This window comes from Dromiciops gliroides, chromosome 4, assembly GCF_019393635.1.
Source record: "Dromiciops gliroides isolate mDroGli1 chromosome 4, mDroGli1.pri, whole genome shotgun sequence".
Taxonomy (NCBI): Eukaryota; Metazoa; Chordata; class Mammalia; order Microbiotheria; family Microbiotheriidae; genus Dromiciops; species Dromiciops gliroides.
In genome coordinates this window covers 452644196-452656376 of record NC_057864.1, presented here as the reverse complement: position 1 = coordinate 452656376, position 12181 = coordinate 452644196, and the positions used below count along the sequence as shown (strand labels likewise).

The 12181-nt window shown below is 45.0% G+C and overlaps 1 protein-coding gene across 2 annotated transcripts; it reads right to left on the bottom strand.

Moving 5' to 3' along the window:
- Positions 1–751: 751 nt before the first annotated feature.
- Positions 752–11905, bottom strand: PSMD4 (proteasome 26S subunit ubiquitin receptor, non-ATPase 4). Of its 2 annotated transcripts, none has more exons than XM_043962491.1 (10): positions 11768–11905; positions 4851–4991; positions 3937–4051; positions 3453–3539; positions 2834–2902; positions 2453–2668; positions 1914–2028; positions 1631–1762; positions 1480–1547; positions 752–1063 (listed from the first exon to the last, which is right to left on the bottom strand). In XM_043962491.1, the coding sequence occupies exons 1-10, from the start codon at positions 11791–11793 to the stop codon at positions 893–895; spliced, it is 1140 nt and encodes a 379-aa protein (XP_043818426.1). In that variant the 5' UTR covers positions 11794–11905; the 3' UTR covers positions 752–892. The 2 variants fall into 2 exon arrangements, with proteins under 2 accessions (XP_043818426.1, XP_043818427.1); XM_043962492.1 differs by having other exon boundaries at positions 1920–2028.
- Between the last annotated feature and the right edge of the window lie 276 nt (positions 11906–12181).

Below are 12181 nucleotides of genomic sequence, written 5' to 3'. Positions count from 1 at the left end.
TTGCGCAAAGAAGGACCAAGCAGAAAAAACAGCTTCACCAAATAGTGAGGAAATGACAAAGGAGGGAGGGAGGGAAACGGCTTCTGTAAAGCTGTGCTGATCCTGAATCTTGCATGACTGGGGAGATGGCCTGTGGCTGGGCCTGCACTGGTTAAAACGCAGAAATGATAAGAACTGTTCTGAGCCCTCAATTGACAAGTTTGAACCAGTCCCAAGTCCTGGAACGAGGAGTTGGGCTGTGCAGAATCCCTAAGTGTAGCGATCCCTAGTGATGGCCACATGGAAACTGCCACCCTTCCCATCTGTCTTTTTTGGTTCAGAAACTGGGTGACTTGTCCACAGTAAGTCACTGTAGAAAGCAAAAAGGACAACCTGGTGTAAACACGAGAGCAGACTTTGGGGGGGGGGGGTAGGTGGGCCTGGGGGCAAATCCTGGTCCGGCCACTGTGATCTTGAGCAAGTCCTTGAATATGTTGGGGTTTCAGTTTCTTCATTTGTACAATGAAGGCTCCTTCCAGTTCTAAGTTCCATTAATTCCTCTAACACTGGAGCTCCTATTTACTTTGAAGCTGACATCTGTCTTGTTTGGTAAACTTCCTTGTCTTCCAGCCCAGGAACAGAGCACCCTCTTCACCTTCCGTTTCCTGGCTCCATTATCTATTTCCAACAGTGAATACACCACACCTCAGAGGACCAAGGGAACTAAAAACCCCTTTGTGTGGCCCCTCCCCCGCAAAGTGGCAGTTTTGAGTTTTAAGGAAAAAAAAATCACCAAACTTTATTTCGGTTGTAACTGTTACACAAGACTACTATGTGACAAGTCCATCCCCCTTCCCCCACCCTTGTCAGCCCATTTTCAGGGAGGAGGCCAAGCACTCCTTCCCTTCCTGTCTCACTTCTTGTCCTCCTCTTTCTTTTCCTTTTTGCCATCCTTTGTAGCTTGTGAGGCCAATGATCCCATGGCATTTCGTATGGCCTCATTGTTGGGGTCCACGCCTGGCAGATTCTCCAGGACACTCTGTAGGAACTCAGGGTCTTGCATCACATCATAATCATCCTCCTCCTAGGAAATGATGATGTTAATCTTGGGGTAGGGAGACGGTGTCTGGTCCCTAGACATCCTTGTTTCCTAGGCTCCCTTCCTAGCCCCGGATGTGCCTAGGTGAGAGGGACATCCATCCCTGGGCAAAGGAAGACCGAAGCCGTGGGATAATATCACCTGGGCTCCCTTCTCACATTCAAACAAAGCTGCTTCTTCTAGAGAACTGTCTAGTCTGCTCCTCTTAGCCAGAGAAAACGGGATTCTCTGGTCCCTTCTCTAAGACTGGGTTCACTGTGTCTTTCTACTCAAAAAGGCTATACAGAACATCTTCACTTTTCCACCTATTTCCCACAGGAAGAATATTAAGAATACACACGCCCTAGGAGAATAACAGGATTATGGACTAGCTAGGGAGAGGACAGCTCCTCCTTCTTTACCTTAGCAGGCTCAGACGTATCCATGGCTGAGCTGGCATCAATGTCACCTGACTCTGCCTGACCAAACTCTGGAAAAGAGAGGAACATTTAGTCAGCATGCTCCCCGTGCCCTTTCTCCATGTACCCTCTTTGTTCAGTCCTTCGCACTTACCAGCTCCCTGCAATGACATCTGCATGGCATATGCAATCTGTTCTTCCTCAGTCATGCTGCTTAAGTCAGGGAGCCCACTCCGCCCAAACTCTTGCTGAGTGATGGTCATCTTCAGCAGGGCATCATCTGACTCTGGAGAGGAAGGGGAGGAAAGACAAGGGGTGAGTGGGACACTTCTCCCACACCTTTGCCTGGCCCTTTGGAACAGAGCCCTCAACAGTCATCCTGCCCTCTTTCCAGCCCCAGATCCCAGGCTACCCAGCCCTGGGTACCCATCTCTCACCCCCACCTTCAGTCCCAGCTGTGGCAATCCCAGCCTCAGCAGCAGAGGCTGCTGCTGCCCGTCTTGCCTCTTCCTCTTGCCTCTGTCGTTGTTCTTCCATGGAGACACGAAGGGCCTTAGGGGAGGAAGAGAGGGCAGGGAAGGGGAAAGTCAATCTCCCAGCTCTTCTAGAAAATTATTGGGGAGGGCTCTGGGGCACAACCATAAAAGAGTGGATTCCGTCCTGTGTTTTCAAGGAAAAGGCTGAGGAGGACAGTAAGACGGGGACTAAGTGAGCATTTGGGGCCAAAGTGAGAGTGCCAGAAGAAACTGGCTCAAAAAGCAGCGGTTTTGATGTAACCTAAGATTATCTCCTCCAGGGGCTGGATGATCAGCAAGGGTGGAATGGGGGGGGGAAGAGATGGAAATAGGAGCAGTGTCTCACACCCAGCAGGTAGACAAGGACTATCTGGGGAATGAATAGAGTCCTTGGGATGCTGCAGGAGGTCTGAGTAGGACAGGCAGTGGGGGCAGTCTGGGCTCGGGGCCTTTCCCCTCACCAGGGCCAGTTCGGGATCAGCGCTGGGATCCACCCCAAATTCGAAGTCGCTGGCCCCCAGCCCTAGCATGGCGCCACCTTCTCCAGCCAGGATCGGGGAGCTGATGAGAGCATCAGCCAGGCTGGGCCCAGGGGGAACTGTCACCAGATGCGAGCCGGTCCCATCCTTGCCATTTAGTGTGTTCACAAAGGCCGTCAGTTTGTCCGTGTTTGCCTCCTGGGGAGAAAAACAATACGGGATGGCTGATCTCACTACTGACACTTCATCCTCGCTGCTCTCCCAGGGAAGTGCTCCTCTAAATAGGGAATCTCCTTTCCCTACCCCCTAAGGGTCTTCCCTGTTGGGTTCTTCAAGTCAGGATCCCAACTGCTCCCCACTTACCTCCTCCCCAAAGTTGATAATGTCAACGTTCACTTTCTCTTTCTTTAGCCGCTTTGCTAGCTTTACCAGCTATAAAAGGAGTTGGGAAAATGCAAGATAAATAAAATAAACAACAACTCACATTTATATAGCACTTTGAGATTCACAAAGTGCTTTCTCCAAAACAACCCATGAGGTAGGGAGTATGGCCATTATTAACTGAATGAAATGACCAGTGTAAATGCTATAACTTTAAAATCTTTTATAAATGTTAGCTATAATTACTTTCCCTATGTTAAATATAAGGAAACTAAGGCTCAGAGGGATTTACTGTCACATGGCCAAGTAATCAAGACTAGGATTTGAGCTTCACCTCCTCCCCATGCTACCCCCTTAGGAATAACTGGCTGTTCCTCTTACATCCTGAGAAGACAAACAACCCCTCACCCTAACTGCCCCCTGTCCAGCACTGAGGGAACATGATGATCTGGATACACATGCAGAGCTCTGCCTGTGCCCCACCCATCCAAGTAGATCCCTCACTCCAATTTAAGATCCTTGCTAAGGTCCCCAGTCCCAAACACCCCCTTCCCCAGAAATGTTCTCATCTTCCAGATCTCCATCCCCTGGCTAGACTCACGTCCTTCTCGTTGTCTTCTACCGGACTGCCCACAAAGGCGATGATCCGCATCTTGTGATTCTTGCCCTGTCTGTGTTTCAGAGCCAACTTGTGGGGAAAGAAGAATCCTAGTCTCAGAGACAACCCAGGGATTACTGCCCACCCACTGAAACACCTCTCTGCCCAGAAAAGGGAACCTCTCGTATGTTTTCTAGGAAAGATCTCATTGGTCTTACTTCTCCTCCTCCCCAAGGTCTAAACCCCAGAGTTCTTTTTTAACACTTTGGGCATTGAGAAAGGCTAGTATTTCTACCCCAAAATCATTCCCCACTTCCCACATTCCCCAAATCTTAGACTCTACCTCACCTCTTTTCCACTCACAAGACTAGATATCTCTAAATAACCTATATACCTTTGCTTAGACTGGGGTGGAAGATTATCCCAAGGAAAGAAAAACTGGTATGAAAGCCCTGTGGAACCAATCAGGATGGTCTGTCACACTTACATGGGCAACTCGAATGCCAGTACAGAAGGTAATCTTGCCCTTGGGTTGAACTGTGTGGAGCTTGGACAAAATTCGGCCAGTATCAGGGGTTAGCGTAGTAAGTACCTCACAGTCACTAGGAAAGGGAGAGACAGTTCTTAACCATTCCTAACACCTTTTCCTTTTAGGATGACTATAATTTATACATATTTTTCATTTGTATATGTGTCCAATCTCTCATACCAAAGGAGCCTCCAAGGTGCAGAAATTGTTTCTTTCCCCCTAGTATCCCCTTAGGATAACCCTAACCCCAACCCTATGGTACTACTACTGGGCTCTCTATATAGAGGTTAATGAGGGGGCAGTTAAGTGGCACAGTGGATAAAGCACCAGCCCTGGATTCAGGAGGACACGAGTTCAAATCTGGCCATGGATACTTAACACTTACTAGCTGTGTGACCCTGGGCAAGTCACTTAACCCCAATTGCCTCACCAAAAAACAAAAAAAGAAGAAGTTCATGAGCACCGACTCGATCACTCTCTGAAGGGAAACACCCCAATCCTATCCTCTTGGTAGGGCCCTGGGAAATAGTCCACCCTTGTGTTTCAATCCTGACCCCCCTCCCTAAACCCTCTTTTCCAAACCCATTTTCAAAATGACAATTGGTTTGGGGTAATAATCAATTGTCAGTAGTCAAAGCAAAGTGACATCAATAATCCCAAAGTCATTCTTAATTGTTTCTGGAATAGTCTATAACTTGAGTTTCCCCTAAAAACCCTATCTTACCATGTTTTGTCCAGGCTATTGGAGTGAATTGAATTCTCTAAGTTTACACACAGGAATATTGCTAGTATGCAGCCTATTTCAGGTAATCCACAAATGGACTGATTCATAGAAAAATAACAACACAGCCCACCGAGTCCAAGCTCCATACTTGGCCAGTGTGATGAGTCCCACGTTGTTCTCAGGGTTGCTTCGTGTCTTGGAGTGACATACTATGTTGACGGCATCCTGCTGGGCCTGTAGCCTTGTGGGCAGGAAATCCCCATTCCTCATGTACTCGCTGTTATCAACACTGTGGGATCAGAGTACAGGGTCAGGAATGAACAATATTTCTGGCAAGTCTGAATCCTCAGACATCACTCGTCTTACTTCCTCTTAGGCTTCAACATCTCCTAAGCACTTGTACACTATGCTATACAGTTTGTGCTAATCCAAATACCATCTTCTAAGAATTCTGAAGTCTTTGACTTGTTAATGTTCTATGTCTCTCAGTAAATTGGAAGCTTCCCAGAGGCAGGTAAAATTCAATAATATGTGCAAAACAGCCTATATACATACCAATGCAAACAAGTAAGATACAAACTAGCAAAAGAAAAGAATACTAGTAGAACAAATCTATACAATGTTTTTTTGTTTTTGTTTTTGTTTTGCTGGGCAATGGGGGTTAAGTGACTTGCCCAGGGTCACACAGCTAGTAAGTCAAGTGTCTGAGGCCGGATTTGAACTCAGGTACTCCTGAATCCAAGGCCGGTTCTTTATCCACTGCGCCACCTAGCTGCCCCTCTATACAATGTTTTAAGGTTTAAAAAGGACATCAGAGGGCCTTACCTGAAGCTACTTCTTGTCTTTACATTTAATTTACTCACTATTTTATTGGGCCACAGTATTGTTCTTTGCTGTGAGGTATTAAGGCCCATTGACATTGAACACTGATGCATTATGAGAAAGTTGGGAAACTGGTACCTGCATTTTATTCTTTTTAAAAATTTATTTAGTATTTTATTTTCCCCAATTACATGTGAAAATAAATTTTAATATTTGTTTTTAAAACTGAAAAAAAGGGGCAGCTAGGTGGCGTAGTGGATAGAGCACCAGCCCTGGATTCAGGAGGACCTGAGTTCAAGTACGGCCTCAGACACTTGACACTTACTAGCTGTGGGACCCTGGGCAAGTCATTAACCCCAGTTGCCTCACCAAAAAAAAAAAGGGAAATGTCAGAATTCTTGAACAGGGAGGTGGTGAATTTGTTAGTGATGGCAAGATCAAGGGAATGATCATCTTTGTGTATGACTGAGACAGGGCTGGGGGAGGAAAAGGTCTTGGTAAATAAATGAGTAAGTAGGTTCAGGAAATGAATAGTTGGGGCGTTTGAAGGCGAGTCGATATGTATGTTGAAGTCACCTATTATGAGGGGAGGAGTTGAGAAGGAGAGATAAATTGGGAACCAGGTACCAAACTCATTGAGGAATGAAAGGGAGTGACCTGGAGGTCCATAAGACAACAGCTGCCAAGATTTTGATTGGGTGGTAGATATAAACGGCATGGACTTGAAAGGATGAGTTACAGAATGATGAAGGTAAGGAGAGAACCTGAAAGTGGAAATGGAGAATGAGGAGGATTACAACTCCTGTCTCAACCAGTGAGCTGAGGGGAATGAGTAAAGGTGCAGTCAGTACCGAAAAGGGTGACCAGGGAGAAAGGAGCCAGATTCCAATTGATAGCTAGAAGATGGAAGGAATGGGAGAGGAAAAGATTTAGGCTGAAGGGAAGTTTGTTGCCTATGGACAGGCATTCAAGAGGGGACCATGGGAGGGGTAGGTGGCATTTGGTGGGAACTTTGAGATGGGAAATGGGGTTTGGAATGAAGCAAGCCCGGGATACCTAGGTGGTGCAGTGGATAAAGCATCAGGCCTGGATTCAGGAGGACTTGAGTTCAAATCTGACCACAGACACTTGACACTTACTAGCTGTGTGACCCTGGGCAAGTCACTTAACCCTTATTGCCCTGGAAAAAAAAAAAAAGAAAGAGGAATGAAGCAAGCCCAGTGCTCCATTCATTGTACCACCCAGCTGCCTTAATAACTGTGAACACGCAAAATAAAAATTTCAAAAGGATGGGATATGGATTAAATATTATTTGGTCTTAGAGTCAGTAGGGAGTCATTGGAACTTGAGTAGGGAAACGGCACGATCAGACCTGGCTTTAGGAAAATCATTTTGGCATCTGTTGTGGAGTCCCAGCGGAAGAGGAGGGGATGAGGTGGGGAAACCAATGAAGAGGCTACTGCAATCTAGGTGAGAGGTAATAACACTGGATTTGAAAATGCTGGCTAAGGGAATGGATGAGCGGGATGCTATGGAGGTATAAATGAATGAACAAATAAACACTTATTACATGTAAAAAAAAAAAAAGGACATCAGAAGAATGCCCATCAATTGGGGAACGGCTAAACAAGCTGTGGTATATAATGGCGATGGAATATTATTGTGCTATAAGAAAGGACAAGCAGGATGATTTCAGAAAGGCCTGGGAAGACTTGTATGAACTTATATGAACTAATATGTGTCCAAGAGATTGGACACACATACATATAGTGAAGTGAGCAGAACCAAGAGAACATTATACACACACAGGAATATTGTTTGATGAAGAACTGCGAATGACTTAACTGTTCTCAGCAATACAACGATCCAAGACAATCCCAAAGGACTCATGATGAAGCATACTACCCACCTCCAAAGAAAGAACTGATATCGCTTTCTTATACAAAATGACTAATATGGTAATGTTTTACATAATTGTACATGCATAACCTATATCTGGTTGCTTACTGCCCCAGGACGGGGGGGGGGGGGGGGGGAATGGAGAGGAGGGATAGAATGTGAAATTCAAAATTTTAAATAAAAATGTTTATTATTTTTAAAAAGGACATTCTTACTCTCCTGTGAAGTAGGTATAAGTTTTATCCTTCACATTTTACTGATGAGGAAACTGAGGCTGAGAGGTTACCTGACTTCACTGATCGTCACAGTCAGTCTCTTCCACTTCCTGTATGTGTGGCCTTGGATATCTCACGTAACCTCTCAGAGCCTCAGTTTGCTCCTTTATAAAATACCTCCCAGCTCTAATCTTATGATCGTGGTAATTGTTGTAACTGAGAGTTGAACTTAACTCCAAATACCTTTTCCTACAATATACATTTACAAAAGTGGATTTTCTGCACTCGTTGCACTGAAATCTAAATACCGAAAGAAGCTATCCGTGGAACCGAATCTGTGATTTCATCTTTTATCACTTGAACCAGACTTCAACCAGCTTTCTCTGAAAACTAAAAACCAGTAACAACCACTACATCAAATTCATTAGTATCATTACAAAAAAACACAAGTGTAGCTTCTGTCAACGATCAACGTCTTACAAATATATTACTACTTTTTAAATGTATGTAGATGCTGTTTTTTAATACAAATTAATTTGAAAGCTACTGAATTCCTAGTAGTATTGTCATTACGTAATTTCTCAATCAAAGCATAATAGCAGTATAGTATGATGGGATAGTTTGCATTTTTTTTTAAATTATAAAAACTTGGGAACCATTTGACTATATGACCTAAGATCCATTCCAATTCTAAAATCCTGTAACTTGTTCTGCTTGGCCCTGAAAGATAAAACTAGGAAATGGGTGGAAATTGTGGAGGCTAATTTAGGTTTCATATAAGAAATTCCTAACAATAAAAAGTTTCATTTAGGTTTCATATAAAAAATTCCTAATAATAATGTGTCCAAAAATGGAATGGTTTCTCTTAGTAGATAGTGAGTTCTCCATCGCTGGGGATCTCTAAGCAGAGAATGGATCCCTTTCAGAGATGGTATAAAAAGAATGTTTATGTATGACCTCTAAGGTTCCTTTCCATGAAGTGACCCACAATTTTAGAATTAAAAATGATCTGGCTGAGTTCAAATCCGGCCTCAGACACTTGACACTTAACTAGCTGTGTGACCCTAGGCAAGTCACTTAACTCTTATTGCCCCACAAAAACGAAACAAAAATAAAATAAAAAACCAAAACAAAACATAAAAATGATCTGAATTTCATACACACAACAGCTAAGTCCTATTAAGATTATTAAGACCTGACTGACCTGATTAGCTACATCCTCACAAAAAGGGTAAGGGAGTCTTTTGAGCAAGAGCTCTTTCTCTAGCTTCCAAGAGATTAATCTGAATCCAAATTCCATGAAAGGTGAAACAAAAACTTTGGGAACAGTCCAAATGGTTACTAAGTATGAAAAAAGTCACCACATGGAGAAGGGATAGAAATGATCCAGCTAAATAAGGCAAGGGGCTCAATTAAACAGTAAAGATAGAGACATTCCCGGTCTTCCAGAAAGCCACAGCAGGAGACAGGTTTAACCTTACACTAAATTCGCTTGTAATCTCTTTTAGGTCAGGGGCTAGATTCTTTTTTTTTTTTTTTTGGTGAGGCAATTGGGGTTAAGTGACTTGCCCAGGGTCACACAGCTAGTAAGTGTCAAGTGTCTGAGGCTGGATTTGAACTCAGGACCTCCTGAATCCAGGGCTGGTGCTCTATCTACTGCGCCACCTAGCTGCCCCTAGAGTCTATTTTTAAAAATATTTTCCAATAGTTATACAGTAGACATTCGATACATATTCTTGACCAAATGACATCTCTTTCATTTCATTTCTGCACTTCCTAGAAATTTTTACCAGGAGAGCCTTGTAGCATCTCAAACTATCATGTCTGAAACTCATCATCTTTACTAAAAATCCAACATCCAAAGTTGAACTTTCCTATTTATGTCAATTGTCTTGAATTAATTAGGCTTCAGGCCATCTTTGACTCTTTCCTGCTGGGTTAGTATTGATCTACCTTTAAGTTTCTCAAATCTGTTCCTCCTTTTACATTTCTGGTAAAAGTGCTCTCATCTAGGCCCGTATCACTGAAGTAAACTGTCTCATTGCTTTTAAGCTTTCCCTTCTCCAACACATCCTAAACTGCTACTACATTAATCCTCCTAAAAAGCTACATTGGACTATCATTTCATTTTGGTGAAGAAACTTCCAGAAATGATTTCATGCTGCCTATCAGATAAAGTCCAATTTCCTTATTCTGGCAATCGAGACCTTTTTCAATCTGGACCCTTCTTCATTTTTTACTACTACTTATTACTCCCAATAGAAACCCACACCACTATTCCATTTGATCTACTTAATGTTCCATGAACACAAGATAAACTTTGCTCATGCCAGGCCCTCCTCTTCCTAAAGTCCAATTCAATAAACATTTATTAAGTGCCTACTATGTGCCAGGCACTCAAGGGATTTACAATCTAATGGGGGAGACGATATACAAACACACACAGAGCAAGCTACATACAGGAAAAATAAGTTAAGGAGAATATATATGTGAAGATATAAATAAATAAGAATAGTTAAGAATTAACAGAGGGCCCTCTGACCCTGCAATACCACTACTAGGTCTATATCACAAAGAGATTATAAAAAAGGGGAAAAGCCCCACATGTACAAAAATATAGCTGCTCTTTTTGTGGTGACAAAAAATTGGAGATTGAGGGGATACCTATCAATTGGGGAATGGCTAAACAAATGGTATATGAATGTAATGGAATATTATTGTGTTGTAAGAAATGATAAGCTGGTGGATTTCAGAAAAACCTGGAAAGACTTAAATGAATTGATGCTGAATGAAATGAGTAGAACCAAGAGAACTTTGTGTGATGATCAACTGTGACATACTGAGCTCTTCTCAGCAGCACAATGAATGATCCAAGACAATCCCAAAATACTCAAGGTGGAAAATGCTCTCCACATCCAGAACTATGGAGTCTGAATGCAGATTGAGGCATACTATTTTTACTTTTGTTGTTGCTTTTTTGTTGTTAATTCTTTCTTGTTGTTTTTTTTCCCTTTTGTTCTGATTCTCCTCTTACAACATGACTAATGTGGAAATATGTTTAAAAAATAAAATAGAAATAAAAAGAATTAACAGAGGGAAGACACTGGAATTAAGAAGGCTTCCTGTAAAAAGTGAGACTTTAGTTGGGACTTCAAGACGGGAGGTAGAACACTCCAGGTATGGGAGAGACAGACAGAGAAAAAGCCCAGAGCCAAGAGATGGAGTCTTATTTGTGAGCATTCAGGAGACTTATGTCACAAGACTGAAGAGTGAGGTGGAAGATTAAGATTGGAAAGGTCAGAGGGGCTAGGCTACGAAGGGCTTTGAATGTCTCAGAGCCAGAAGACCAGCCTTCTCAATCTTTGGCTCCCCCTTGTTCACACTAGGGCCCCCTTTTGGAAAGCCCTCCCTCCTCCTTCCCCAGCCCCCCCTTATCCCCTAAGACCTGCCTTCTCTGGGAAGCTTTTCCCAAACTAAGCCCCTTATTTGAATTCAGAATTGAACCCAGGCTCTCAGATGAGGAAACCGGAAAGGCCCAGGGACTTGTCCAGGGTGCGAAGATCGGATTTGAACCCAGGTCTTCTACCTGGCTCCACCCACCACAGTACCTCCCATTCGGCACTTATCCCTAGCACTGATGTGCTTTGTGTATGTTTTGGGTCCTTGCAACCAGATGTCTGGGGCTCCGGGCACAGCTCCTGGGTAGCAGGAGCTGGGCTGCAACCCGAGCAGACACTGGGACGGGGCTGCTCCTGCTATGGACCCGGGGCCAAGGGAAACCCGGGGAAGGGGCTTCGGCTGCCCGGGGGGCCGAGGGCAGGAGGACGATGCGAGGCGGAAGGCGAGTCTGGCATCCAGGGCCCGGGGTCGGCTGGAGAGCGCGAGCGGAAGGGCCGCGCTGGCAGCGCCGCGCTGGGCCCCGGGCTCCGGGCTGGCCTCTCCCGCCCCCTCCAGCCTGCCGTCCCGGGCCCGGGATGACTCAGGGAATCCATCCGGAGCCGCTGCCTCCAGGGCTGCCGCTTCGGCACGAGCCGCGACTCCCTCCGCCCCACTCCCGGGCAGCGCCGGTGACTGCTCCTCGCAATCCGCGCCCGGACTCCCTCCCATCACCCCGGACCCGGTCTCTTACCACACCATAGTGCTTTCCAACACCATCTTGCCTCCTTCCTCCCTCCCTGACCGGCTCGTCTGGACTACCCAACAATGCTTTATCCTATTGGCTAAACCCGCCCCTCCAATCCCAGGGCCTCATCCAGGTAAAGCGCTTGCGCTACACGTGTGAGCCGCGGGGCTTTCTGGGATTCGTAGGCCAGGAGCGGGAGAGGGGCGGAGCGAGGCTCATGGCGTAACCAGAAACCTGGAGACGAGCTCCGGCTTCTGATTTCCCCGGTCTAGGTGCATTGTAGCGGACTGTTCAGAAGGCGAAGGATGGAGTCTGGATTTGGGATTTCGTTGGTATAGAGAATTCGTTCAGCCAGTACAGTTCAACATCCTGCCTTGGGCACAGAGAGGTTAAGAAACTTGTCCACGGTCACATAGCCAG

Coding starts and splice junctions, on each gene's coding strand:
- PSMD4 (XM_043962491.1), bottom strand. CDS start 11,793: ATGGTGTTGGAAAGCACTATGGTGTG. Junction 4,052..4,850: donor GGACTCATCACACTGGCCAA/GTATGGAGCTTG, acceptor TCCCTTTCCTAG/TGACTGTGAGGTACTTACTA. Junction 2,669..2,833: donor TTATCAACTTTGGGGAGGAG/GTAAGTGGGGAG, acceptor TTTTCTCCCCAG/GAGGCAAACACGGACAAACT.